General features: G+C 44.2%; 1 protein-coding gene across 1 annotated transcript in view; it reads right to left on the bottom strand.

The window, feature by feature from the left end:
• Positions 1-15,469, bottom strand: part of LOC117458565 (zinc finger and BTB domain-containing protein 16-A-like) — an 81,518-nt gene extending 66,049 nt beyond the window's left edge. Inside the window, 2 exon segments of the mRNA XM_034099140.2 lie at positions 14,753-14,839; positions 15,439-15,469. Of these exon segments, the coding sequence (XP_033955031.1) occupies positions 14,753-14,839; positions 15,439-15,469 (118 nt within the window).
• Between the last annotated feature and the right edge of the window lie 276 nt (positions 15,470-15,745).

Here is a 15,745-nt window from a genome sequence, read left to right as displayed (position 1 = left end):
ACCTGAACATCAGCAGGAGAGGACTCTTTAAAGTAGAGACACTATACTGATATACACCTGAACATCAGCAGGAGAGGACTCTTTAAAGTAGAGACACTACATACTGATATACACCTGGACATCAGCAGGAGAGGACTCTTTAAAGTAGAGCCACTACATACTGATATACACCTGAACATCAGCAGGAGAGGACTCTTTAAAGTAGAGACACGACATACTGATATACACCTGAACATCAGCAGGAGAGGACTCTTTAAAGTAGAGACACTACATACTGATATACACCTGAACATCAGCAGGAGAGGACTCTTTAAAGTAGAGACACTACATACTGATATACACCTGAACATCAGCAGGGGAGAGGACTCTTTAAAGTAGAGACACTACATACTGATATACACCTGAACATCAGCAGGAGAGGACTCTTTAAAGTAGAGACACTACATACTGATATACACCTGACCATCAGCAGGAGAAGACTCTTTAAAGTAGAGACACTACATACTGATATACACCTGAACATCAGCAGGAGAGGACTCTTTAAAGTAGAGACACTACATACTGATATACACCTGAACATCAGCAGGAGAGGACTCTTTAAAGTAGAGACACTACATACTGATATACACCTGAACATCAGCAGGAGAGGACTCTTTAAAGTAGAGACACTACATACTGATATACACCTGAACATCAGCAGGAGAGGACTCTTTAAAGTAGAGACACTACATACTGATATACACCTGAACATCAGCAGGAGAGGACTCTTTAAAGTAGAGACACTACATACTGATATACACCTGAACATCAGCAGGAGAGGACTCTTTAAAGTAGAGACACTACATACTGATATACACCTGAACACCAGCAGGAGAGGACTCTTTAAAGTAGAGACACTACATACTGATATACACCTGAACATCAGCAGGAGAGGACTCTTTAAAGTAGAGACACTACATACTGATATACACCTGAACATCAGCAGGAGAGGACTCTTTAAAGTAGAGACACTACATACTGATATACACCTGAACATCAGCAGGAGAGGACTCTTTTATGAATACTGAGCTACACCTTTTTAAATGACGTTATCCCGTTACTAACACGCCTCTAAGATGCACCTCGAGGAATCGGCAGTGGCTAAATGTGCCGGTGTGAGACTCGGTGTCTCCAGGCAACGGGATCTGATGGCTCCGTTGTCGGGGGTGAAAGGTTGGAAGCACTCGTACTAATCTCCTTGCTTCACAATTAAGGAACACAGGAGAGCTGCTCGAACCTCTTCCCGCTCTCAAACAACAACAACAAAAAAAGAAATGGGATTGAAAAGCTCCCCCATTGTCCCCCTTCTCTCTTCACTCCCCCATAGACCCCCTCCTCCCGCCCTGCCTCCACGCTAATCGAAAGGTATTTGCACTGTAAATGAAACACGGACGCGCTCTCTGAGATGTACACAAACAGATCCAATCTAATTGCAGAGGGAGATTTACTTCAAAATGCACAAAAGATCCCGGGCTATTGTTGACGTTGAGGCCAGTGTTCCTCACCCCTTTCTCTCTCCCTCCCTCCGGGGTGAATCCCTTTTATTCTCAAAGTCGCCTCGCCAAGGTCAAACGGCGATATCGGAAAGTGAGGGAACCCTGACAAAACCTTTTTACTCTCTTTTTCATTTTAAACAAGCCGATCCTGAACAAAGGCTTGCAAATGGGGAAAAGTGACATCAGCACTGGAATATGTTCCTATAGCTAATATTATTATTCCTACTGGCTGCTCGTCGTTAGTCCATCCATCACTGTAACACAATGCTTTATGGAATAATAACCCTCTGCTGCCCGGATCCTCACCCGCACCAACTCATCCGACCACATCTCCCCCATTCTCACTCAGCCACGCTGGCTTCCTGGACGCTACCGTATTGACTACAAAAACCTTCTACTCATATACAAAGCTGTCCACAACCTAGCCCCCATCTACATCTCTGACCTCCTTCAGGACTACACCCCCTCCCGCACCCTCCGCTCTTCCTCCGTAGGACTTCTCACCGTCCCAAGCTCTCGCCTCAAAACCACGGGTGCTCGAGCTTTCAGCTGCTCGGCTCCCAGACTCTGGAACTCCCTGCCACGACGCGTCTGACAGTCTGATTCCATAACGACATTCAAAACCCAACTCAAAAGCCACCTGTTCAAACTGGCATTTTCTTTATAATCTGTACCCTGTGTCCTTCTGTGTCCTTCTGTGTCCTTCTGTGTCCTTCTGTGGCCTTCTGTAGTCCATTCTCTGTTGTTTGTCTTACCCCGGCTGATACTTCACTAAATCCACTGTTTTAATTGTTCCCTATATTTCCCCTATACCCTGTAAGGTATGAAAGGCGCCCCCCAAAATAAATGTATTATTATTATGTCACTATGTGCAATAATACATGTACTGCTGTTATATACCACACTTCATTCTACAATGTTACACTTGTTTTATTTTATTAATAATGCTGCCTACTTATCTACCTGAATGTGTACTTCTATCATTTGTATATTCGCATGCCTTTATCTATACTTTCTATGCCAATATATGTCTGTTAAGTATTTCTATATATTTATTTAGCTAGGGAGATTGTATATTCAATTTATTCTTCATTTTTTTTTATTATTTATGATAGATATATGTCCTTTCTTTTGAGAATGTATTATATTTCTATCTTATTGTATCTTTTAAATATGTTTAACTCGTGTAACGCTTGACAACACTGCTGCTGTGACACAATGTGTCCCCAACTTGGGATGATTAAAGTATCTTTCTTTCTTTGCTGTAATAATGGAAATGTCCCCCGCAGAAAAAAGGGATTCTGATTGACCCGTGGATTTGTCCGATAAAGCATCGCCGGGGTTGCATTGTGACGTTCGCTGGAGACACATCCTCAGGGTCAAAAAAATAAAAAAAGGGTGGTTATTGGCTGGCTAGATTTGCAGTGTGTCCTGCTGACTTCCATTTTATGGCCTGTGAATCGCAGAGCCCTGTGGGAGTCTATAATCCATCCCTCCCTCCCTCCCCTCCTTCACCCCTACCTCCCACTGCCCATTCCACATCATTTTATTGGTCTCTGGATGTGAGGCTGCTGTCCCTGCTTTACAAAGATCCATCCACTTCTATTTTTGTTTCAAGATTCAAGGCTTTTATTGTCATGTGTACATATCTACACTGTAGCTATGTACACATGACGCTTTTATCGTCATGTGTACATAGCTACAGTGTAGATATGTACACATGACAATAAAAGCCTTGAATCTTGAAACAGTGCAACACAATAAAACTGATAAAATAGTGCAAGTAAATTCAAATAGAATAGAATATAAATAGTGCATCAAGAGTCTATATACAAGTAATTGGACTATGATATATTAGAGTTGCAAACAGATGTTATGGATGTTCTTTCAAAAGATCCAAGGGCCATGTGGGGATTCTCCACCGTACGGACATCCCAATTTGTTTCTATACTGGATCCCACCCACCTATTCCCCCCCCCCCCCCCCCCCCCCTTAATAATAGTAATACCAGCTCCCTCCCCGACATGCTGTTGTCCCACAGTTTCCTGCTGAGATGCATCAATGACACTAAGCCTCGCAGTGCAAAGACCCAGTTGGGTATTTCTTTTCTCAATGAATGAAGCTGGGTGCAGTGCCAACTCTCATTCACACATTTTATCTCATTTACACACATCGTCTATAGAGCGGTGCGGGATGACGCATTGCTGTGTGCCGATCTGGAAGTTAGCATCTCCCCTGGTTTCCTCTACGAAAAGCCAATGGGATACTTATACATTTTGTTGAGAAGGATACAAAAACGAACGTTGGACTATAAAAGGAACTACAGCACGGTCACATGACTTCACGTCACCACCGCTAAGCTAAAGGTGGCTAATGTTGGGCTATAAAGGAACTACAGCACGGTCACATGACTTCACGTCACCACCGCTAAGCTAAAGGAGGCTAATGTTGGGCTATAAAGGAACTACAGCACGGTCACAGGACTTCACGTCACCACCGCTAAGCTAAAGGCGGCTAATGTTGGGCTATAAAGGAACTACAGCACGGTCACATGACTTCACGTCACCACCGCTAAGCTAAAGGTGGCTAATGTTGGGCTATAAAGGAACTACAGCACGGTCACATGACTTCACGTCACCACCGCTAAGCTAAAGGTGGCTAATGTTGGGCTATAAAGGAACTACAGCACGGTCACAGGACTTCACGTCACCACCGCTAAGCTAAAGGCGGCTAATGTTGGGCTATAAAGGAACTACAGCACGGTCACATGACTTCACGTCACCACCGCTAAGCTAAAGGCAGCTAATGTTGGGCTATAAAGGAACTACAGCACGGTCACAGGACTTCACGTCACCACCGCTAAGCTAAAGGCGGCTAATGTTGGGCTATAAAGGAACTACAGCACGGTCACATGACTTCACGTCACCACCGCTAAGCTAAAGGTGGCTAATGTTGGGCTATAAAGGAACTACAGCACGGTCACATGACTTCACGTCACCACCGCTAAGCTAAAGGTGGCTAATGTTGGGCTATAAAGGAACTACAGCACGGTCACAGGACTTCACGTCACCACCGCTAAGCTAAAGGCGGCTAATGTTGGGCTATAAAGGAACTACAGCACGGTCACAGGACTTCACGTCACCACCGCTAAGCTAAAGGCGGCTAACGTTGGGCTATAAAGGAACTACAGCACGGTCACAGGACTTCACGTCACCACCGCTAAGCTAAAGGTGGCTAATGTTGGGCTATAAAGGAACTACAGCACGGTCACATGACTTCACGTCACCACCGCTAAGCTAAAGGTGGCTAATGTTGGGCTATAAAGGAACTACAGCACGGTCACAGGACTTCACGTCACCACCGCTAAGCTAAAGGCGGCTAATGTTGGGCTATAAAGGAACTACAGCACGGTCACATGACTTCACGTCACCACCGCTAAGCTAAAGGTGGCTAATGTTGGGCTATAAAGGAACTACAGCACGGTCACATGACTTCACGTCACCACCGCTAAGCTAAAGGTGGCTAATGTTGGGCTATAAAGGAACTGCATCACGGTCACATGACTTCACGTCACCACCGCTAAGCTAAAGGAGGCTAATGTTGGGCTATAAAGGAACTACAGCACGGTCACATGACTTCACGTCACCACCGCTAAGCTAAAGGTGGCTAATGTTGGGCTATAAAGGAACTGCATCACGGTCACATGACTTCACGTCGACACCGCTAAGCTAAAGGTGGCTAATTTTGGGCTATAAAGGAACTACAGCACGGTCACATGACTTCACGTCACCACCGCTAAGCTAAAGGTGGCTAATGTTGGGCTATAAAGGAACTACAGCACGGTCACATGACTTCACGTCACCACCGCTAAGCTAAAGGTGGCTAATGTTGAGCCTGATGACATTTAGTCGTCTCATTTAGACACTTGTTAGCAACGGCCATTTTTTTTAAAATTCACCAGTGGGGTATTTACTGACTTGTTTTATGTCGTAGAATACAATTTATTCAGCTTGTGTTAACCACAGACCTTATTTGAGGCTAACAACCAAAAACAATTCCAGGAAACCATTGACTTCTAGAAGAAAGTAGTAAAATGCTGACTCATTTCCGGGTTCAGGCACTCATTCCTGCACCACTATGTCATCACACCCAGTGCTTGAATACAAAAGGTGCCAGTACTCTAAATCAGCAACTGTTTCAAGTCAATGTATTTATACAGCCCAAAAACAAGTATTTGGCTCAAAGTCATAGTATATCCTATCCTGCTGGTGGGTTTGTCTCCTTACTGTATAGTTTAGAAAGGCTCACTGTACGGAAACAAAATGACTCAGGGTGCATCTGAGATTAGAGGGGCATTTTCAAAACCACCGCAGTGTAAGTGCACTGTCTTGCTGCCTGTAGCACCATGCTTGATGGAGCAGAGTGTGGGCTGGAGGACAGGAGTAATAATAATAATAATAATTCCTTACATTTATTAAAGCGCTTTTCCAGATGCTCAAAGCGCTTTACAGACACACATTACACATATCATACATGCAATGGTCCCTGTGGACAATACCCACAGGAGCAAGTTCAGGTGAAGCGTCTTGCCCAAGGACACACCGGCTTTACAGACGCTGCAGCGGCGGGTTTCACCCCTTGATCTGATGATCATTGCACAGCGCACTGCGCCACACCGTCCATCTTCACGCCTCAAAGTACACATTGGTATCATACATGTACTGTGGACAATACCCACAGGAGCAAATCCGGGTGAAGTGTCTTGCCCAAGGACACAACGGCCTGACGCAGTGGCGGCAGGAGCGGGTTTCGAACTGGAGTTCCCCAGCACCCCCTTGATCTGATGATCAGAGGTCGAGTTGTCGAGTCTTGTTCAGTTTTCTGTGACTCTCTTCCTCACCCTCTCAGACTTTCAGTTGCGCGCGCTACTAAAGAGAAGTGCTACCATGGAAACCAAACAATGGTGTAGCTGTATTAAAGTCCGAGTGGAAACAGTCCTGAGTACATCTGATTTGGTCAGAAATCGGGAGAAATATGACCCCGGGAGGAAACCGGGAGAGGGCAATGACATCGGGAGTCTCCCGCGAAAATCGGGAGCGTTGGCGAGTATGGTCCGGGGGCATGCACGATGTTTTAAATATTGAAGTTAGATGCATCATCCTGGTGCACTTTGAGAGCAACATGAAGAGAGATATGGATACCTCTCCACATCCATATGAAACAGAACTTTAAGCAGATTGACTTTTTCTTCATGGATATAAAAGAAAGTAAAGCCTGACTCCTACTGGCGGCTGGTTCCATGACTCCTCGCCCCCCCACTCACCATCTTTCAGCAGGGAAGGAGAGAGGGAATCCTTGTCCGGCGACAACCGCTGTCTTTTCGCACTATTATTAAGCCACGCTAACATTTTCTAAATGCTAACGTTATGTGATGTCTTTCCTGTAGTCTGTTGCTGCGGCGCGTCATGAGATGCGTCATGAGATGCGTCATGAGATGCGTCATGAGATGCCGCCGGCCGGGTATATACGCCGGCCGCATATTTGTTGTGACGTGCCCCCGGCCGCTGAGCACCGGCACCTTGACATATGTTATGTCCTTGTATAAGACATCTAACCAAATATCCATTTAGAAACTCACCAGAGAGCAGAACGTGCTTAAATGCTACCTCAGCCCCGCGTCTGAGGACTCATGCCTGCACCGCCCTCTTCTCCCTGCATGACCACAGGGTCCCTGAAGCCCTGCTCGGGATCCATCAGCCGAGCAGAGGATCTGCCTCCGCCTGGAAAAACTCATTTAGATCTTATCTGGGGGAAAATCTGTTTGCTGCGAGAGCGAGGCAGGAGAAGTGACCGTAGTCTAGCTAGTGCCACTTGATTTAATTTAGCTCCCGATAGTGTCTCCGACCACTTTTTATTTTGGGAGGTGAGTGAGAGTGAGTGCTAAGGAGGGGAGATGGAGGGAGGCGGAGAGAAAGAGCTATTTGTTTGCAGAGGGACAGGGGAAGGAGCAGTGGGTTTTAACAGATCGTTGCTCAAACATTTAACAGTAAGTAGATATTATAGAGTTTAACAAACACTTTCTCTGCACATCTAGACGGAAAGCACATCTGTTGATTCCATTCTATCCTTTTCTTAATAAGTTAATTGAGTCGGTCAATTTAGTAGCAGCCCCAAAAGACTGCTTGTTCCAGGGGTTTTTCTTTCTGCAAATGTGTCTTTTTTTACAGAAATAGACAAAATAATGCCCTCGTGACGTCGCACTCTGATCCTTAACTTAAAGAAGACGCATTCTGCAAATTCTCAGGGTCATATTTGTATTCTGTGCCTCGACTGTGACACTTTGCGTGCACACAAACCGCAGGGAAAGCCCCAAAGAGTAGTTAAAATAGAAATACTCAACTTGAGTACCCTATCTCTGTTCTTAACTGCAGCACTCGAGTCATCTCAAACAGCTTGATCAGCTTTTGAGTGTGATGCTGAATTCACGAGTCTTAGCCTGGTGCTAATAAAGATTTAAGACGGACAGGAAGCTCAACGCGGGGACATGTTGGGATCAAAAGTCTCAATGCACGTCTGCTCTTTAGCGCCGTGTGCCTCGTACACATGGATATTCCCATTTAGTGAGCAGCAGGTCAGTGGAACCACACATGCAGAGTATTGTATGTTCCTGTGTGTGTGTGTGTGTGTGTGTGTGTGTGTGTGTGTGTGTGTGTGTGTGTGTGTGTGTGTGTGTGTGTGTGTGTGTGTGTGTGTGTGTGTGTGTGTGTGTGTGTGTGTGTGTGTGTGTGTGTGTGTGTGTGTGTGTGGCCCAGGCTGCAGGAATATGTGCTTTGCGTATCGCCGCCCTAATGCTCACTGACAACTTAATAACATCTCAATTAACTGAATGCTAAACAGATGCCGGCGCTGGACTAATGTGATTGAGACAATCGGCACTTTTGACGTGACCCCTGTGCAGCGCCGCCATTGGCCTAATTTACTTGAGTGACATGACTGGAGCGTGAGTGTGTGTGTGTGTGTGTGTGTGTGTGTGTGTGTGTGTGTGTGTGTGTGTGTGTGTGTGTGTGTGTGTGTGTGTGTGTGTGTGTGTGTGTGTGTGTGTGTGTGTGTGTGTCTTTGTATGTAAGCTAACTGATTGCCAGGCCACCGGCGAACAAATTGCAAGGAAGAAAATAAATAATGCCACTAAAAAATAACAGGTTTTAACTTGCTGCACTCCCCGCTCACTCGGCACTACTATTGGGACGTACTTTACTCGATTATACTTATACTTATACTCCACTTCATTAAAATGGAAATATTGCAGTTTTTCCTGCACTGCATTTATCGTACAACTTTAGTTACTTATCATTTCCGATTATTATTTTAAAATTATCTTTTGAGAGTTTATAAAATATGATGTTTTACTTGAGTATTTCCATTGCATGTTACGTTATGCTTCTACTGTGACGTGGCTCCAGCTGTAATGCTCATACTTAGCCTTAGCAGACCGTTGACATGCACTAACACCTAACACACTACAGGACAAAGGAACACTCAAACAAAACCCAATCTGGCCTCTTTAAGCAATAGATGCGAGCACTTCTTCCACATCTGCCTGCATGCTCTCCTCTTGCTCTGTCTCTCCTCCCCCCTCCCTCCCTCCCTCCCTCCCTCCCTCCAGCCAAACTATTTCTGGCTTGAGAAGAGAAAGTGTTGACTCTGCGGCAGAGGCCTGCTGGAGTCACGCTGTGTTCCCACTGGCTCAACCCACCAGCGCCACTCCATGGTGTGCATCTCCCCTGTACTACAACACTTTAAAAAAAGGAACGCAGGGAGATAAAGCGAGAAAGAAAGACTGAGCAGCTTCCCCCCTTCTATTATATGTGGATTTTCTTTGGCACTGCCTTGTATATATGTGTGTGCGTGTGCGTGTGCGTGTGTGTGTGTGTGTGTGTGTGTGTGTGTGTGTGTGGTGTGTGTGTGTGTGTGTGTGTGTGTGTGTGTGTGTGTGTGTGTGTGTGTTGAGATGATTCATGCATAAACAGGAACACCAACAGTCGGACAACAAATTCTTCAGAGCTCTCGTCTCTGCTCGGGTCACATGAGAGAATCTGGATCTGCAGATTTGAGAGCAATTAAAACAAGTACGCACTTGGATGTACGGAACAGATTGGCAGGACCTTTAAAACGCATAAATCACAAGTTTCAAATCTGCATTTCCCAGACTGAAAACAAACCAAGAGAAAGTCCTTTATCTCCAGTTCATTCCTTCGTGTTTGTTTGCAAGCCACTTTCCCTTCTGTGAACACATGCTGACCTTTTGCTTTTCTGCGCCGTGGAATCAAGAGGAATGTGAGCGTGGTGTGTTTTACCAATACCATACAAGAGCTGTACATTAATTATGGCGGGGGAGCGAAACAATCTAATGAAGAAGAGAGACGAAGATAGCTTTACGGAGATGAGGAGATCCGCAGCTCAGACGGTGAGAGGCGGCAGGAAGTGGAAAGGACTCGCTGGAAGAGACTGATTCAACAAAAGCATTTTCCCGATCACAGCGTGGGACAACGAGATGTCACGAGGAGGAAATGTGCAGAGCGGTAATGTGTATTAGCGTGTTTTCTAACAGGAACATCGACTTCTGTTTGAGCAACTAACGCAAACTCAACCGAGTGCATCTCTATTATCGCCTTCACACAATCCAACGGGATCTCGTTGACTGAGAAGAGGGAACAGGAAGTGCTTAAATGCCGACTCATCGCCCGGTTTACAACTCGCTTTTGCAGCCTCCCGATTTCCAGATCAATCTTATTTTTCTGGACAACACAAAGTCAAACTCAATATTACAATTAAAACTGCTTCATGTGATGCACTCATCGACGTTGGAAAACCTCCATAAAAAGACTCTGAAATAATGCGACTCGGAGAAAAAAGGGTCTGAGCACACTTGCAAAAGTAAGAGGCTGCACACCTCAGAAATATATTTTAAACGTTCGTCCTGTAACCAATTAGATTCTGGATAAGCTAAGATAACCATCCGGGGCCATGACACATACATAACAGTGATACATCAAAGTATCTCCCTTATCAGAAACACAACTATGAGGGTGTGTTCTTCTCCATTTGAAAGGATGCTGCTATTTCAACTTTATTCTAAAGTGCAGTTTGGAGCATCTCATCCCAGTATGCACACCACACCACGCTCTGCTTCCTGCCAATCACCACATGATGAAACTGAAGTGTCCACGAAGAAATCCTCCTTTTATAAGCAAAGCTACTTTAAGACTGGAAGCAGACACTGCATGACCATTAAAAAAAGACACAACGTACATGAGCTGCACATCTAAAGGACAGCAGTGTTTTTAATTCAAGGATAAAAGCTGAATGAAAGACAAACACGCTGCGAGTCCCAGGCTGCAGGAATGGAAAGACGGAAGCGATGCCATCCCGTTCGGGGAAATGTGTGACAAAGAATTAGCCGTCTGTAGACGTAATGCGACTCACAAGTGGCTCTGGCTCCTGACCACGGGCATTCCTGGATCTATTGGTGTGTGAGAGAGAGAGAGAGAGAGAGAGAGAGAGAGATGAGAGAAGAGAGAGAGAGAGAGAGATAGAGAGCTAGAGAGAGAGAGAGAGAGAGAGAGACGGAGAGAGAGAGAGAGAGAGAGAGAGAGAGAGAGAGAGAGAGAGAGAGAGAGAGTGTGTGTGTGTGTGTGGTGTGTGTGTGTGTGTGTGTGTGTGTGTGTGTGTGTGTGTGTGTGTGTGCTGCCAAAGAAGGGGAAGGTTTTCAGTGTGTTTGTGTTCAGTAGGTGAAAACAGCCACATGATGTTGGTTACCGTTGGCATCCTACCAATGCTTTATTTATGCACAATATCTACAGCGCAATTATGGCAAGGACAATCTGAAGTGTCTTCCCACAATGCAATGTTCTTTATACTTAAACGGCAAAGAAATAAAAATGTCCAATGAAAAATATTGCAAAAGAAAAAATGCTCGCAAGTTGAAGGACAAAAAAAAAACCTATACAAAGAAACAAGCAAATGAAATGCTGTCCAGTAGAATAGAAACTGAATGCTGTATCAACACATGTGGATTCTCCCACCATTGCATGTGACATATCCAAAAGGCAACTCAAGAAGAAGAAAAGTGGTACAAAGTGAGAGAGAGGGTTTGAATCACACTGCAGCTGACAGAGGACACACCACAATAGTTCCCATTCAGAGCGACAAGAAACAGCCTCAGTTTCGGAGGCCAAATATTGTCAACAGAGGACATTGGCCAACGGCTGAAGCGCTGCCAAGAGGCGGAGATCAAATCTGTCTTTATGGCCAACAGTATGCGCACCCCCCCCCCCCCCCCTGATGCTGTGCGTCTCGGTACTGTACACACAGACATGTCTGTATCAATAAATCCATGTTTGTTAAGCTTTTCCAGCTCAAACTGATTTAACACTGAACTGTCCAGAGGAGCTGGTGTTGTTGTTGTTGTTGTTGTTGTTGTTGTTGTTGATATATGCCTATTTAAACCTTATGATAGATGAAAGATATGTGTATTGTAGAAATAAACATGTATGACTAAAGAAATGTGGGATTCCTAGGGTAGAAAATGGCATTATGGTGGCGCCAGATGAGTAGCAAACCAAAAGTGTTCATCCTCTGGGGAGCATGAATGTGTTCAGTAAGTTACATTATTTGACTTATCCTCAAAGAACATGAATATTCAAAGTATATGTAATAGTTGTTTGGCTAGTAGTTAAGCAGTGTGTAATGCGACTACATAGAAGAAAGTCCAAGAGGGCCTCGCAAAGGAAAGTTAATGGTTAGGATGAGAAACGGAGGTTACTGATTGTAACCCTAGTTCTATAGATCTGCCTTGTTATTACATTACATTATACGTTGTTATACACTTGTTAGACGCTTTTACCCACAGCGACTTACGTACTCAATACTGTGGGCAATCCCCACAGGAGCACTTTGGGGTGAAGAGTCTCAGGGACACAACGACATGCTGACTGCAGTGGGGTTTGAACCTGATCCCAACACCAACACCCAATCCACTGCGCCACACACCTCTCTTTACTAGAGCCAATTTCTTAACCTGAATAGTAATACTGTATGCCGTTAACCTGGGGAAAGTGAAGTGGTAAAGCTTAAAAATTAACCACTTTAAGTAGTGTAAAGCGCACAGAGGAAGTTAAACTGGATCTAAGGTTATTATAGTAACCCTAGACCTATAGATCTGCCTCGTCATATTTTACCAAAGCCAATTTGTTCAGACCAAATAGTAATATGTTGTTAACCTGGGGAAAGTGAAGTGGTAAAGATGAAACATTAACCACTTAAAGTAGTGTAAAGCGCACAGAGGAAGTTAAAAGCATATGGCGCGGGAAGGTAATTATAGTAACCCTAGGGCTATAGATCTGCCTTGTCATATTTGACCTCGAGCCACTTTCTTCAAGACCACATAGTAATATGTTGTTGACCTGGGGAATGTAAAATAGTAGAGCTCAAGTGCACAGAGAAAGTTCAACTGTGAACCATATGGTGAAGGTCAACCAAGGTCATTATAATAACCCTAGTTCTATAGATCTGTCTTGTCATATTTTACACCTCGAGCCAATTTTTTTCCGCAGACCCTGATCCCTGAGAGGGGCTCAACACATGATTACTATACCATGACTGCTTATGTCTGGCAGGAAAACTCGTCTGGCTCCGGCTGCTGCTTCTACGCCGAGACCCCCCCCCCCCCCCCATTCGTTCCAGGCTGGAATTTCTATATTTAGAGCGCTGCTTTCCGCTGTTATGGCTCTTGGATCATTAGCCTCGTTTAACCCTCCTTTACCTCCAGGGATCTGATTGGTTGAGGGCATGCCCTGCAGGAGTAACCCCCCATATCCTGCACCTTCCCCTCTTAGATGTTAAGGAGGAATGGGAGGGAGGGGGGTGAGAATGGATGCAAAGAAACAGCGGATCCTCGCAATGGGAGTGTGAGGGTCACGGCTTCAGATCAAGGACAAAACAATAAGACGATGATGATAATGATGATGGGGGGCGATTTGGGGATCTGGCTTTAATTGGCATTCAATTAACACTTTATTTCTAATTTGGTTTGACATGTTTTAACCCAAGTATATGTGGTTATTGTACTTTACTTGGATATACACTTTATATGCAACTTTATACTTCTACTGCAAAGCAATTCAAAGAGATTCAACTTGTATGTTCATTACATTTATTTAGCTTTAGTTCAAGCTTTACTTTATAAATGTATATTTTTGCGAACACAATAGTAATTTATAAATATAACATCTGATGATATCAGCCAACTGTTTATACAATAATCAATTAGACACTATTATTTTGTAGTGTAAAAATGTCAATAATTGTCCAAATGTATTTCAAACTTGTATTTGCATTGCGTACTTTTAATACTTTAATATAGCTTTTTTATACCTGCTTAATTTCACTTAAAGAACATTTTCAAAGCAGGACTACTTAAACCAGAGTCATTTTACGGTGTGGCATTAGTACTTTTACTTAAGTGCTATTTTAGGATGATCTCTTAGCACTGCGGTTAACCTAACCTCATCTAAAAAGCCAAACAAAACACATTAAAATCTACTTTTCTGTTTCGCCGTAGTCAAAGCAACGAGAGAAACAAAGGGACTCCCAAACACTCCGGCACAAACCTCCATCCCAAACAAATCGAGTTCCCAACGATGAGAGAATTGAGTCAATCCTTCCCCCAAATTAAAGAGTGCATCACCCGTCTTGAAGCTGTTCTGGGTCATCGCACATCTGCTTCGGGGGGATTTACGTTCTTCCTATTTACATCTTGGCACCGACATCGCACTCATCTTCCAACATCTTCATCGTGAGCACTGGTAAACAATCCGGCCTGCCAACATCCCCCAGTCTGCTGATTACGGCGGGGGCTGTTTTGATTCAGGGCGAAGGGGGACTAATCTGAGATGATGTGATCGAGCTATCTGTCTGTCTATCCACCAACAACACACACACAGACACACACACACACTGATTTGTGGAAGAACACAAACAGATTGGGAGTGTGAACGGGACCTGGTGATGCGTGATATGCCTCTGTTTGGAATGTGATCTGATTCTTCCGACCTTTTCCCACAAGTTGGAAGCGTTCGGACGTGTGTGTGTGTGTGTGTGTGTGTGTGTGTGTGTGTGTGTGTGTGTGTGTGTGTGTGTGTGTGTGTGTGTGTTCCTACCGGTGTGTATCTTCCGATGAGACTCCAGAGATTCCTCCGTCTGGAACTGGGCTCCACACTGGTCACAGACGATGGCCTTCTCACCAGCTGTGCAGCGAAAAAGAAGACAAAAACATGGACGTTTAGTACATATTCACACACATGTTGGGACAAACGAAAGAGAGACAAATATTGCATATTAAAGTTAAAGAGGAGACAAAATACATATTATTTAAATACAACTTCGTATCTAAATGTCCCATGTGTACAGTACCATGTCTCAAGTGCGTAAAGAGTACTTTTGTTTAGGAAATAGATGGACTGTGGTGTTGGAAATGATTTTGATTGGCAGTCTGATACTGTGTAATCTGAAGGCTTAAGCTTTGATCTTTTTTATTATTTTAGTACAGGCAAGAAATCAAGATTAGGGACTCACAGTATGTAGTTAGTAGTAAAAACAGTACGAGTTTCAGTCTGTGTTATAGTGAGAATGTTTTATTGGTTTATAGTGCTGCTGCTGCCTTTATCTAAACGTGTTAAAGCCACCAGACTCCATTGACAACAATAACATTGCAGTATGGTCTAATGTCAGTGTTTTGAAGGGTCGGATCAGCTTCTCCAAAGTACGGACCACCCGCCTTAAAAACACTGAACCAGCCCTTTAATATGAAAGGAAGATATATTTCTGCAGCAAAAACATTTCACACCTCTTAAAAATGGCCCTCCTACTAAAACCATTATGACTTAGGTTACCGTACCGTTTTTTAATCGTGAAACTGAAGCCATTATGAAAGCCACCGGACTCCATTGACAAAAACACTAATTGGACGTTTCTCACTGATGTCGGTCGTCCATTCCTAACGCAATCGGTTATTTAGCATGAATGTGTAATCGAAGTGGTTTAACGGGTTAAATCGGCTTTTGACCTCATATAACTCCCCTTCAAACAATCCCTTCATCGTGAAACACTTTTCTGCTTCTCATCTGAACTTTCTAAACACTTCTCTTGCACCA

Source organism: Pseudochaenichthys georgianus, chromosome 14 (genome assembly GCF_902827115.2).
Source record: "Pseudochaenichthys georgianus chromosome 14, fPseGeo1.2, whole genome shotgun sequence".
In the NCBI taxonomy this organism is placed as follows: domain Eukaryota; kingdom Metazoa; phylum Chordata; class Actinopteri; order Perciformes; family Channichthyidae; genus Pseudochaenichthys; species Pseudochaenichthys georgianus.
Note: the sequence above shows the minus strand (reverse complement) of the source record. Positions and strands in the feature narration are given on the sequence as shown.